The sequence below is a fragment of the Columba livia genome, chromosome 4, assembly GCF_036013475.1.
Source record: "Columba livia isolate bColLiv1 breed racing homer chromosome 4, bColLiv1.pat.W.v2, whole genome shotgun sequence".
NCBI lineage: Eukaryota > Metazoa > Chordata > Aves > Columbiformes > Columbidae > Columba > Columba livia.
In genome coordinates, this window is record NC_088605.1 from 24,110,098 (window position 1) to 24,123,455 (window position 13,358).

At 38.9% G+C, this 13,358-nt stretch overlaps 1 protein-coding gene across 17 annotated transcripts in view; it reads left to right on the plus strand.

Annotated features, from left to right (window-relative positions):
- Positions 1-13,358, plus strand: part of TBC1D1 (TBC1 domain family member 1) — a 113,490-nt gene that overhangs the window by 53,018 nt on the left and 47,114 nt on the right. For all 17 annotated transcript variants that reach the window (XM_065060718.1, XM_065060713.1, XM_065060711.1 and 14 more), the window contains 4 exons: positions 3,988-4,521; positions 7,626-7,715; positions 11,417-11,521; positions 12,130-12,262. In XM_065060718.1, the coding sequence (XP_064916790.1) occupies positions 3,988-4,521; positions 7,626-7,715; positions 11,417-11,521; positions 12,130-12,262 (862 nt within the window). The remainder of the gene's footprint in view (positions 1-3,987; positions 4,522-7,625; positions 7,716-11,416; positions 11,522-12,129; positions 12,263-13,358) is intronic.

The following is a 13,358-nucleotide window of genomic DNA, read 5'->3' on the forward strand; positions in this document are numbered from 1 at the left end:
CATTAGGAAGTTCTAGGTTTGTGTTTCTGCTTGGTTATTTGAGAGTCAAGTCACAAGAATACTCAGCATTTCAGTTCCCTGCTTTGTCTCTGCAAAATAAACATTCTCATAATAGCAGAAATAAGATGGTATACTTAAAAAAAATTACAACAGTCCAGTGTTAGTTTAAATGGTTATATATATATATATATATATAAATATATATATATGTATTCTGTATCTAATTCAGACACTCTAAATGCAAAAACTTTTCCTAATACTTTTCAGTTGTATCTTTTGTTCACCAGTCCTGTTTGGCCCAGAGTGAGTGATGAGAAGGTAATGTTCTCTGTTCAGTAGCTTCATCACTGCTTACGCTGGTGTTCTATACTTAGTTTTGTGGGTTTTAGGGAAATAATTTTAGATCATCAGCAGTTGTTTTTCTGATTACAGAAATAATCTTTATCCACTAATTACATGTTTATTCTGAGAAATAAGTCGTAAAACACTTCAGAATAGAAGTATGCTAGAAAAGAGAATTTTTGCAGCAGGAAGAAATCATGCATGTGTGCAATAGTCTTTCTCCACTTAGCCAGTTCAGATTAGTAAACACAATTACCTGTGGGTCCGTATAGGAGATGTTAGTGTCTAAGTCACCAAGCTGAGATAGAATGGACCTCTGGAGGTCATCTAGTTCCAGCTCCCTGCTCAAAGCAGGGTCACCTGGAGTGGGTTGCTCAGGGCTATATCCACTCAGAGTTTGCATATCAGCAAGGGTAGAGACTCTGTAACCTGTGACAATAAGAAAGACTTTTTCTTATATTCAGAAGGAACCACAAAACCTTTAAAAAAAAAAACTCCAAGCAGCATTGACTCAATTCAGGAGCAACTTGATCCTTGCTGCTTTTTGATACAATATGAAGAGCCATAAAACCTGATTCATTTTACATCTTAATTGCTGGAGGTTTGCGAGCGCTGCGGTTACTGTTTGCGCACTGGCCTGCTTCTTAATCTGGAAAAATTCCAGCCGTGGTTAATAAACAATTGCTAGGATGGAGCCTACATTGTTTATTCTAATTATTTCAAATTATTAAAACAAATTTATTTATATTTAATGGATTTTGTTTGCTTTCTCTCCTTTTTTAAAACTAATGTTTACTTGATCTCCATGTACTCAGCATCCAGGTCCATTTGCTGAGGGAGCCATGGTCAGAGGACACACGGAGAGTGTGGATTCTTTGTTTCTAGATACCTGCGTAAAAGGCCTGGAATAATACGGGTAGATGAAAAGATCACAAGTCTTGATTGAGCCAAGAATGGTTCCAGGGAAATATGTATTTTATTTTTTTTCTCAATTGTCATGGCATCTTGTCATTACTAATGAAAAGAGATTAATGTTTAACATATGCAAGGGTCACAGGAAACCGAGGTGGTGATTTGCTGCTTCTGCTAGAGCAATATTATATCAATTGCCTGATCAGAAGTAATAAAGTGGTATTAACAGGCTGTGAATTTTTTTAGGTTAACAAGCAGGAACAGAGGAGTCAGTGTTTCTCAGTAAGTGAAGCATGGAAGCCAGCTGTTATTTTAAATAACATAATTCAAGCCTTAGCATGTGTGAAAATAAATAAGTAAATACTCCCCTTGGTTTTCATCAGCAAGCCCACCAGTTCTCCTCAAACATGAAGTTTATTAACTGTTGCAAAGTCCTGTGAGATGTAGTGTCTTTCTCCAACTACTGTCTATATGTGAAGTCCAGGCACTGCTTAACAGCTCTTTTGTCAATTCCCAAGGTGTTTGATAACTAAAAATGTTGAAGAGATCAAATTCAATAACCATACATCTGTGATGGATCCCAAATAACCCTCGCAGCACCTGCACTGCTGGAAACTCTGCCTGTAGCTGTCAGCAAGGGTGGTGCGAGGGGACCTTACCCCCAGCTGGGGGTGGTGCTCCTTGCCTGGGTGAGGGCTCGTGTTCCCAGCTGTGAGGACATGAGCGTTTTCTGGGAAATAACCTCATTTCTGTGCTGTCACCTCTGCGGCCTCAGCAAAAGCGGACGTGGGATCACAGGTCTCCGCGTGTGTTCTGGGCAACTCAGAAGTAAATTTGCCTGTGGCTGGTGAATCCAGACACTCCCACAAGAGTAAGATGTGTTTATTAGAAAATGTTAAAGCAGTTGCAGCTTGAAATATGGGTAAAATAAAGGTTTATATGTCACTGTTATCCTGATATGTTGTGAAACTAGAAATCAGTTCTTTGAAGGACTATTAGATAAAAAAACCTGAAGTGAACCTTGAGTACCCTGTGGAGCAAATGTGTGTCATTTGATGTAATAAAGATTCATTGTACCCTTACGTTCTTCTTGTATATGATTAAAAAGTTAGGCACAACGTTGGCCAAGCCCAAGGCTTTCTGGCTGATTCATGACACAGCTGAGATCAGGCTTCTGAAGTCATGACCTTGCTTTTCTTACCTCCTCCCCATTGTCTTTGCGGGTGATTAACTGATGACTCGTGCTCTGCGCTCGAGGGTGAAGTAATGCTTCCTGAGTCATCTCATTTATTTATTTTGTAATCTGTACTTATTATTTTAAGCCCACTAGCTATATGTGTGTGTATATCTATCTACCTATCTATCCATATCTATATATCTGTGTTTTCTTGTTTATAAAAAGAATCCTACTGAGATCTTTATGAGCACCCAGAATAGTGAAATTCAGTTTTCACTGTTCAGCCTTTTTTTTTTTTTTTCCCCCCCTCGAAGTCCTTTGCTGTTTTCTGCGTTAGTTTATGTATATTACTGCATTATGCTTAAGCATTAGGTGACCATAGAAATGTCTGGAAAAGACAGAAGTCATGTCTCTGAAGCATTCTTTAGGTTTAGGGAAGCCTTTTCTCATAGGGGAGATGGTTCTTCTGGGCTGCTGTTTGCTGCTCCCAGACTCCTTTCTATACTATCTGCAACCAAGGACTTGTAAGTAAGCTCACTCCAACTGATGCTTGACAGAGGAAGTTTATTTTGTCAGGAAACTGGCACTCTTAGCGTTGGTTTTTCTCGAAGTAATTTGGGGGAATTAAAAAGTTGGCAGAATTATCTTTTTTAATCACAGATGGTGGCCCCGCATTTGTTGTTATAGCAGCAGCACATGCTGCAGAGGAACCTTAATCTCTGAGGGCAGTCAAAGCAGTGGCCTCACAGCATATGCGTGTTCCTATCTTATAACCATATCAGAAACTGTGGGTATTTAGTGTTACTTAAAATATGTCAGACGACAGTTTGGGCTTTCTTTAGAATACCGGCACCTGTGGGCTGGAGCAGACTGCTCTCTCATACAGATATCCTGCAAGCAATACTGTGTATGGAAGTAGTATTATTTGAGAATGTCATCTAGGATAGTAGATTAAAAATGAACGTATAAAAGCATTAATATGTTTCTTTTAAAAGCACAGCTACGTACAGTTTAAAAAACAAAACACCAAACTGCCATAACAATGTAGCACGCTATTATGAAGGTGAAAGCAAATTTGCAAGACTCGTTAATCTACATGGCATGAATGCTTGAATAAGAGAAGGGATTGAAAAATAACAGATTAAATAACTTTCCCTATTAGTCTGTGGTTTCTGTTGTGCTTTCTGAAGTATTTTTATCTTTCATTTTGAGTTTGGATTTGTCATGTTACAATGGTTGCTTCAGGTGCAGAAGTTTTACTGAGCACACATGGCATTACAGGAGATGAAGCTCTTTTGACAAAGTGTTGATGATGGTGAACTCCTGGCAGGGAGACAAATGAGCAATTCATCTGGTCTGTGTTTAAATTCTATAATGTGTCTGTTGGACAAATACAAGATCACTTCAACTGGTCTTTCAGAAAACAAAACCAAACCAGCTATTCCAGAAAAATAACAGCAGGGAGCACCTCTTAGTATTGCAACTTGTTTGTCATAAAACACTAGATGCTCATATTGTGGTTTTGTTTGTGTTCTTTTTTTCCCCCCTTGCTGTAGGTGCCTGAGATTATAAGCTCGATTCGACAAGCTGGAAAAATTGCTCGTCAAGAAGAGTTTCAGAATAACCTCTCGGATGTTGAAGACCCTTTTGCCAAAAAGTTTGAGGTGCTGTTTTGTGGACGAGTGACAGTGGCACATAAAAACGCACCTCCGGCACTCATAGATGAATGCATCGAGAAATTTAATCACGCAAGTTGTAAAAAAAAATCTGATTTCAACTCATCATCCCAACAACATGAAACTGCCAATAACTTTGGAGGCTTCTCTTTCAGCAACAAATTTCGGTCTGTCTTCCAGCCCTTGGTCAGTGAAGAGGAGGAGAAAAGGCCGATTAGGAAATCTTTTTCTCAGCCTGGGCTTCGTTCCTTTGCTTTTAAGAAGGATTATCAAGAGGGAAGCCATAGGAGTAACAGCTTTGTCAGGTCTTTTGAAGAAGATGCAATTTCACTGAACCTAAAAAGTCAACTGATCTGTGGACACAGTGTTGTGCAGCCAACAGACATTGCAGAAAACCGGACGATGTTGTTTATGGTAAAGCAAGATTTGCAGCTTTTGATGACCTTTTCAGGTCTTGGAGTTTGGAGTGGCAAACACCAAAAGAGATGTCTGACAGATGGCAGTTACTCTTTAATAACTTAATTGCAATTACCAGACCTTTATTTAAACTCACCTGTTTCTCTAAGAAGCATTACCAGTCAGTGTAAATTTTTGTACAAAGTCAAAATAAGATTATATTAAATAGCTTAAAACTACCTGAAACACTGGGCTGCTAAAGACAGCTTTTAGAAAGCTACAGCAAGTTAGTAGGTAGTTATACAATTGCAAAATGGTATATACAATTACACTAGCTAGTAACAGCAGAAATAAATTTCCAGGTGAATGAGTTACCTGTAGCTAGAGCTGAAGGACCAAATGATGACTGGGGGCAAGTAAACTTTATGTCCTATGCTGAGCAGCACAGTTTGTGGAGGTGTTCCTGCTGCCAACATATCTGTGTAATGATGGAGTAGTGTAGTAACTTCGTAGGCTACCCTACACCTGCCTCCACCTCTGTCCTGCTTTTGCATGGCTGTCTGTTGTGGTTTAACCCGTCAGGCAGCCAAACACTATCCCAGCCCAAACCAGGACACTAGAATGGCCTTTGCCTTGGTAGGAGAGCAGCAAAAGTAATTTTCAAGACCTGAGAAACAAGTAAGGAATGTGTTATGTGCTCCTCTTATAATCCTCACGATGGTTAAGTTATAAAACATATTTTATATATCTGGCATTTTATGAACATTATGCAAACGTGGAGCTGCTGTTACGATAGCTGGCTGTCATAACATCATCTTGGATCTATCAGCTGCTGTTGAGGTGGGAGTTTTTAAGGACAGTAACAGAGTGGAGTGAGTGCAGTTACAGCAGGTTTTTTGGAGGAGGGGAAGAGAAGTGCTGCTTTAAGAAGGATTGCCAAAGTGTTATGTTTGTAAAAGGTAGCACACAGAAAAAGGTGTTGTTAGCTGTACCTGATTTAAAACTTCTGGTTTAGTTGTGACAGGCTGGCATCAGAGACAGAAGTGGAAGAAGGTGGAGAGAAATTTTGCGCTCCATTAAAAACAATTCCATGTTTACCTTCTTCCCTTGAGCACATTTCACACAGAAAATATAGACTCCCTTTATAATAATGTCTAATTTTTAAACAAATCCTGACTCCATTATTAGAGATCTGGAGATTATAGATGGACTGCTTAGGTCCAGTTCCTCTTACTCCGGTGACTGCATTTTTAATTTATATTAAATAAATGCAGCAGTTCTCAAAGATACAAGTAGTTTCAGCCTGGATATATCAGTCACCTGCTGACAGGCTCATTTCCAAGTTGTGGGACTCTGCTGATCTGGCTTTCTGTCTTGTGTTCCTTTTTGCCTGGGAAAATACTGTTTAGTTTGCGCAGTTGTATTATTTTGCCATTCAGCTGAATATAAGGGAGTGAAGTAATAGTGGTTTGTGCCTCCAGAATTATACACAAGCTGGCAGCTCGTGGCAGAGCCAAGGTTGTTGTTTGTCCATCCCCCACGTTCAGCGGGTCTGGGGTGTGCACAGCTTTGCACTTGGCTCATCAGTTTGTGTGTGGCTACATAGGAAATGGTAAAAAGGAACTTTATATCCGCAGGAAAAAAAAAGTTTGTGGTTTCTTAATTAAAGTTCTTACTGGATTTTCTCCAGGACTGCAGCAGAGGTTGGTTGATTTATGAGATGTGAACAATGTTCAGATGAATTATCTGCTGACTCTCCTCATCTGGGTCAGACAGTCCTGGTTTCGTTGTATCTTCCTGAAGAGCTGCTTTCCTAGCAGTTTCTTGGGATTTTAATTTTTTATTTTTTAGGCTTTTTTCATGACTGTATTTCATGGTGGGGGGAGGGGTGTGTATTTCCCACCCCTCTTGTTAGAGTTGCCTTCAGATGATCCCTCCTGCCTTAGGACCATGTGTGGAAGGAGCGTGTGGGGCTGAGCTAAGAAGGAGCCTCTTGCTGCAGGGAGGGGAAGGCAGCAGTGAGCAGGAGGCAGCTGCCGAGTAGGTGTTGGAAGGAATAACTCCATGAACATGTGGGAGGTCAGCTCCAGGGACTGTACAAAGAAACTAGCAGAGAGTTGGGGAAAGTCATTGTGACCAGTTGGAGTGAAAGAAGACGTGAAAGGTGAAATGACAGGACCGTTTTTAGACACACAGATGTGGCACAACTCACTTGACCCATTTACACAGAGGATTGCCCTCTTCCCCCTTCCTTAAGAAATTACAGGTAGATGGATGCTGCTGATGTTTTTATGTGCGTCTTATTGGATTTGTTAGTGGCTGAAGCCTCAGTAGATGTGTCTAAGTCATGCTCATAAATGTACCCAGATTCTACTCATCTTCCCTAAAATCTGATATGAAACTTGTCCTAAGCAGACTTTCTGATGTGCTAGAAACTATGAGGAATTTAAAATTTAACTGTTAAAATGTTACAAAGAGATTGCCAGAAGCTGAAAACTTGAAAGCAAGACTTTCATTTAAAAAATGCCTGTTGTCCATCACAAGCTAGAGCAGCAGCTTTGGTCACTGCTGTACAATTGGCCTGCAGATTAAATTAAGTTAGAAGATAGACTCCAGTATAAGCCCCTTTTTATAGTTTGAGTTAAAGTCTTTAAATTAAATGCTCTGTGTGTCTTAAATAAACAAATAAACCCCTAAAAAATAATCAGGTGGAGTACAGGTAGAGGCACACACTTGGTTTTAAATTTTAGGACAATTTAATTAAGTAGCTTTTGCGAATGTGGTATTTGTCCAGTTCAGCAGAAAACGAGAAGAGGGAGTGTGAGTATATTTTCTCAGTGCAAAGTTACTTGTGGTAAAACATTGCTCTTATCTAATTAAATGCTATTCTCAGTCTCTTGTATCAAATGTGAAACTAAATCTCAGTGCAGTAATGTGCAACACACTGAATATCAAAACAATGTTGTTTCAGTATTTTCTTCTGGTAATAATATAGTAATTGGTCTAAAAATGCAGGTAGAAAAAAAAAAAAGAGATTTATGTCCAGGAGACATTTTTATAATGAGACAAAGGCAGTGTAATGTTACTTGTTATCATCTTCCTATTTATTTTGCTCTTTTTAGATTGGCCAGTCTGAAGTTTACCTTATCAGTCCTGACACAAAAAAAGTAGCAATTGAAAAAAGCTTTAAAGAAATATCCTTTTGTTCTCAGGTAAGATCACAGTGTTCTCTTTCTCTCACCTTTTTTTTATTTTGTTTAAATCTTGTCCAGTTGAGAATGTTCATGTATTCCTCTCTCCAAGCATTTCATGTGGATTCTCACTTCAGTGATTTCAGTAATTGCTATTGACAAGTTGCTCGTTAATCAGTAATTTTGTAAAACCATCATTATGTTTTGCACTGTAATTCCTGAGATAGACTTGCTTCTGTGTGCAGTGCATGAATAACACAAGCTAGAAGCAACTCCCTCGTCAGCTCTGGTTTGAGATTTCAGTAGGCAAGAATCACAGCAAGTCTGGGATTATCTGAGCCATATTTTTCAAGAAGTGATAATGAAAGGAGATAAACAATATATAAGACTTCTCTAAAAATACTCAAAAAATACTTTTTTTTCAAGAGTGTAAGTTGCATGTGTGTGCAAGAGGACAACCCTCTGCCACACTGAGGCGGTGTGTGTGATGCACTGAGAGCAAGCACGCTTCAGAGCCACCTCATTCCCTATTAATCTCTGTTTCTTATGCTGCAGACTTTCCTTCCCTGTCCTTCTGCATCTCATTTGCATGGTTCTGACTTTGCTTGGGTGATGTGAGGGTGGGATTTATCTAATGACTCAACTTGGAGTGGTGATGTTTTGAAAGAGATGCAGTTTACACACGTGAAGATGAAGAATGGCACTGAGCAGGTGACACAGGCATGTGATTCATACTCAGCTACTGCCACAGCTTAGTGGTGCGGGGACAGAAGTGTCACGGTCACAGCAAGGCTATGGGACAGCTCTGGCAGCTGCAGCACTCTGCACCAGCAGCTGCACCAACTGCTGGTGGGTCCTCGAGCAGGAGCAGAGAACTCTCCTTGGAGTGTTGCTCGAATATCAACCTGCAGACTCAAACAGCTGCTGGTAAAGACATTTCATAGACCAGTTGCTTTCATTATGTCATGACATAGGGATTTGTCTTTCCCTACCTATTTTCTGTCCTGCAGGGCATTAGTTGTATTTAGTTTGTCTGTGTACCAGATTTGATTCAGTTTAAGTGAATGAGGAAATTGAATTTAATTCTTTAAACTGGAGTCCTTAGAGAACACTTAATTCCTTTAAAGCCTGTTATAGATCATTTTAGTTTAACTCTCTGAGAAATTAACTTGAACTAAGATTATATAAATAAACTTGTATTTATTGAGGAATGGATGATCCTGCTAGTTTAACTAGAAATTCACCTCAAATTAAACCAGTGCAATGCTTGTTTGTACTGTGAGGCTTGGGTGTGAATAAGATATAGTATAGAAGGATGTGAATTTTGTCATTCTTTCTTGTACTAGGAACTGTTCTGCACTTGCCTTCTCTTGCATACTGCAGGTCTACTCAGGGCATCACAGGCTCTTAATGATATTGGTGCAAAATTTTTTTGTTTATAGTAGGTCTATTTACCCATTTTTAAATACAGGGAATATGATTTGCTGTGATTTGCTTCTAGCTTTTTGGATTTTTATTTATTTTTCATAAATGACTTTGGTTTTTAATTTGATGTGAATAGCTTTCATCACTAAGTATACAGGTAGCTGTTCTGAAAATTTTGGAGTAAACCTAAGTATTATAGTTTGTGTGCTGTCACATCAAGAGCTTCGAAGAAAACTTCCAAATTGAAGAGAAATCTTTATCCCTATGTTTCCTTAGCCCATCTCCTTAGCCAGGAGCGAGTTAGCTGTAGACTTGGTGATGTGCCCTGAAGATCAGCAGATGGTTGTGTTCCTCAGAGCAGCGCGAGTGAGATTCTCCTTGAATTCTCCCCTCTTGTCTGAAAAATGTGTTGCTGGGCAGATGTTGCATCGGTTGGGCAGATGTTGGTATTGGGGTACTGAGGGCTTTTCCCTCAAGTTTGCACATTTGAGAAGACTTGACAGAACGATCTTATGGACTCATCTTGATCATACAAGAATTTTAATAATATTTTCTTGAGGGCACTGGGATTAGATTATAAGGGAGAACAGAATCAATATCCAATTTCCAGAATGCCTGATCCATCACCGAGATACTATAATGGTAGAAAGAAGTGTGTAGCCCAGGGGCACACATCTGCATTATCTAATCTGAAACAGCTGAGAGCATTTGCCACCTCCTGGTACCTCACAGTTTTGTGGCAGGGCCATCATCCCAGCTGGACTCCCTCCACCATTGCAGCTGGGTTTTCAGGAGAAAAAATGAGCTTTCAGAAGAAAAAGAATGGGCTGTGGGGCTAGAAAGGGGGGCTGATGTGTTCTGTACATGTCTGTGATGGTGGGAGAGAGTCTGCAGGTTGTGCCAGCCTGTTATTGCTTTATTACCTACCTGCCTCCTAAAATGCATAACCTGGACACAGCGGAGCTGGAGTTGGAGAAGCTGCAGGCTTTACTTCATGTGAATGTGCTTCTGATCTTTTTGTTCTCATGTCATATTAGTGCCTGATGTTTGTGTAATAAACCCTTTGTGCCTCTGTTTAGTTGTCACACTCCTACAAACCAGGTATCTCCATACGCGTTCATGTTTTTTCCTTCATTCAGCTGGCATGCTCTGAAGGTTTATTGTTAGTATTTTGAACTAAGACAACATTGTTCAGATTGCTTCAGGATATCTAATGCTATAAAGTGTTCTTTTTTGGGACACCTGGCCATTCTGTTTTATGGAAGTGTTTGCATTTTATGGTGAAGTGCTTTTTAAACTTTTTTCTTCATGATAAAAGGACAAAGAGAATATTCAGTGATTCTTCCTTTGTTATCAAGGAAAAGGAAAAAAACAAACAAGTCCTGCATCACATCTTTGGCTTGTTTAAATTTTGCTGGATTTTCTCTTTTACTGTGGTTCAGCATTATGATTTTAGATACAGCAGTTTATTGCGTCTCTTTACTTGTGCCATGACAGCTACAAGGCAGTAAAATGGTGCTGAGTGTAAACAGGCTCTACCACTGTGCATGTAATTCATCATCATAACTTTGGGGTTTTTTACCAAGAAGGGTGCACTGGGGTCACCAGACTCCACTCATCTGAAAGCCTTTTCATAAAATAAAAAAATTCCCAACAGTTAAAAAGCCTTCTTGGGATTTTACCAGGATGTACTGTTTATCTACTGTTGCAAGTAGATTGTGCTTCCTGAATTTGCCCACCTTTTAGGAGAAATAAATGCTTCCATAAGTGATCTGCAAGTAATATATTTAACCACTTTCATTTTTTAACTACCCAAGCTTTTCTTTAGATGAAAAAAGAAAAAAAAGGTTTATCCGTTTTTCACGACTGCTTTGATTTGCTCTTCACAAATGTAAAGCAATTGTTGATCGCTTAAGCAAACAAGAAGAAAAACAGAGTGAGCTTTTTATACTGCTATTTCAAATATTGAGTAAAATACATTCTGAATAGTATTTCTTCATCCCTGTAAGTGTTGGATCTAGTATAATTCGGTTATTAAAAAAAACCAAACCCAACATCAACAAAACCCACAACCTACAACCTCTCACTTAAGTGAAATTTAAAAGATTCATGAAGTAATAGGTTCTAAAACAAAATAGATTTTTAATGCCCAAATGACTTTAATGCAGCGGAACAGGGATATGTGACCTAAATGTAATGCTTCTGGGAGTTTCATGCTTTTGTTACTGGAAAAAATGCAGGTACAAAACACTGAAAGTAAATACGACTGCTTTGTTACTGGTTTTTTTTTGTGCTAGGGAATTAGACATGTGGATCACTTTGGGTTCATCTGCAGAGAGTCTTCAGAAAGCGGAGGCTTCCACTTTGTTTGCTACGTGTTTCAGTGTACAGATGAAGCACTGGTAAGTGAAAGAAAAGAAGAGCCTAATAGAATCTTAGGCCCTAAAAGTCTTCTGTTCCTTCTTGTTCTTTATTTTGATGAATGTCTTCAAATCCTGCTCCACTCAGAAACATCTTTATTTTAAAAATGTAACTGACATAGATAGCAATCTGCATTTGTTCTGAAAGCAGAAGTTAAAATCCAATATAACTTCTTTTCATTGCACGAACTAAGTTAGACTGCATGTCTCCTTTCTTTGGAAGAAGGTTTTTTTGTATTGTACCTGTTAAGACAATGAGGACTACACTAATGTGCTCTAGGTCAGGCTAGTGCATCGCAATGGCAGTAAGCTTTTTTTATCACAGACAAGAAAGCGTTTCTAGATAGAGGTAGTATCTCTTATTAGACCACAGTAATAAAATTGGGTGGCCTGGAAGAGATAGGGCTTTGAGAAGAGTTTTGTCTTGTTTGTGTGTTTGTGTGCAGAAATTGCACGGGAAGATATTTTCTTTTTAATCCGAACCACATTCCCAAACAAGCGGCACCATCATTCTGTTGTGTCTGTGTTAAGGAAAACAGACAGTCAGTGGAGGAGTGAAAATCTGTTCTTTTGCACTCTCTTCTTTTCAGGTTGATGAAATCATGATGACACTGAAACAGGCTTTCACCGCAGCTGCTGTGCAACAGACTTCCAAGGCACAGCCCCAGCTCTGTGAAGGGTGTCCTATACAAAGCTTGCACAAGCTCTGTGAAAAGATAGAAGGTGGGGTTTAAAGAACTTCTGGTCAAATTTTTTTTTAACAGTTTTATTAGGGAACAGTCTTACATGTGGAACTCATAAGGGAATAAATGCTTAAAAAGAGCTTGGGACTTGGGATGAAGGGTTGGAATCCAGTTTATTTAAAGTTTTATTTAGAGGACTGCAATGTAAACTTATCTGTAAGGTAATAAGAATTTTTATCAAAAGTTAAACTCCTTTTTTGTATTTGAGTCAACTTTTTGAAAACTAATTAAAAGTCTAAATATTACTGAATTGCAACTAGCTTGGCTCTGTTAGCCTTATAAATGCAGACGATTGTAGATGGGGAACTTGTGAAGAATATATGCTGCAATAGCTGTGATCTGCTCTCCTACTGAATCCACTTAGATACTGGCACTATGTTACCACTAAACATGAACTGAACACTGAGCTTTTCATATGCATGTTTGTGATGTTGATTTATGCTCCTTCATGAAAATGCAGCAGTTAGAATTGTAGTCGTTTAACAGAAAACAAGTTCAAGACACAAAAACTTCCTTGCATTTCAGCAAATTTCACAGTTGTGTTTTGTTCATTTAAGCGATGTCTGGGGTGAACAAAGGGCAACAACAGCTTGTCAGAGCACGTGACAGTAGCTTATTGGACTAAAACCTATCTAGTATTAATTTGATGAAACTGGAGAACTTCCAAAACGACTTTTCATTCTGTTTTGGACTTCAGCTAGCTATGATTTTTGAGAAATTTCTTGAAGGTAAATGATTCTTAATGCCTTTAATCATGCCATATGGTTAATCATAGCATCTGCATCTGAACAAGTGCCAGGATCAGAAACTGAAGTACAAAATACCGTTGATGGTTTGCTGTTTTTCCACAGAAAATAGAGGAAAGGAATTTAATCCAGGATAAGAGCAGAAAAAAATAATCTGAACGAGAGGGTAGTCTGCTTTAGACTGTCAGTGAATGCTTTCAGTAAGAGGCAAAGCAAGAACTTCACTAACATGCAATAATTTTACTTTCTTTCAGAAGAGGCCCAGACATACAAATTGGAAAAAAATCGATGGAAATTATATTTACACCATAAGCAAAATCCAAGCAGTAC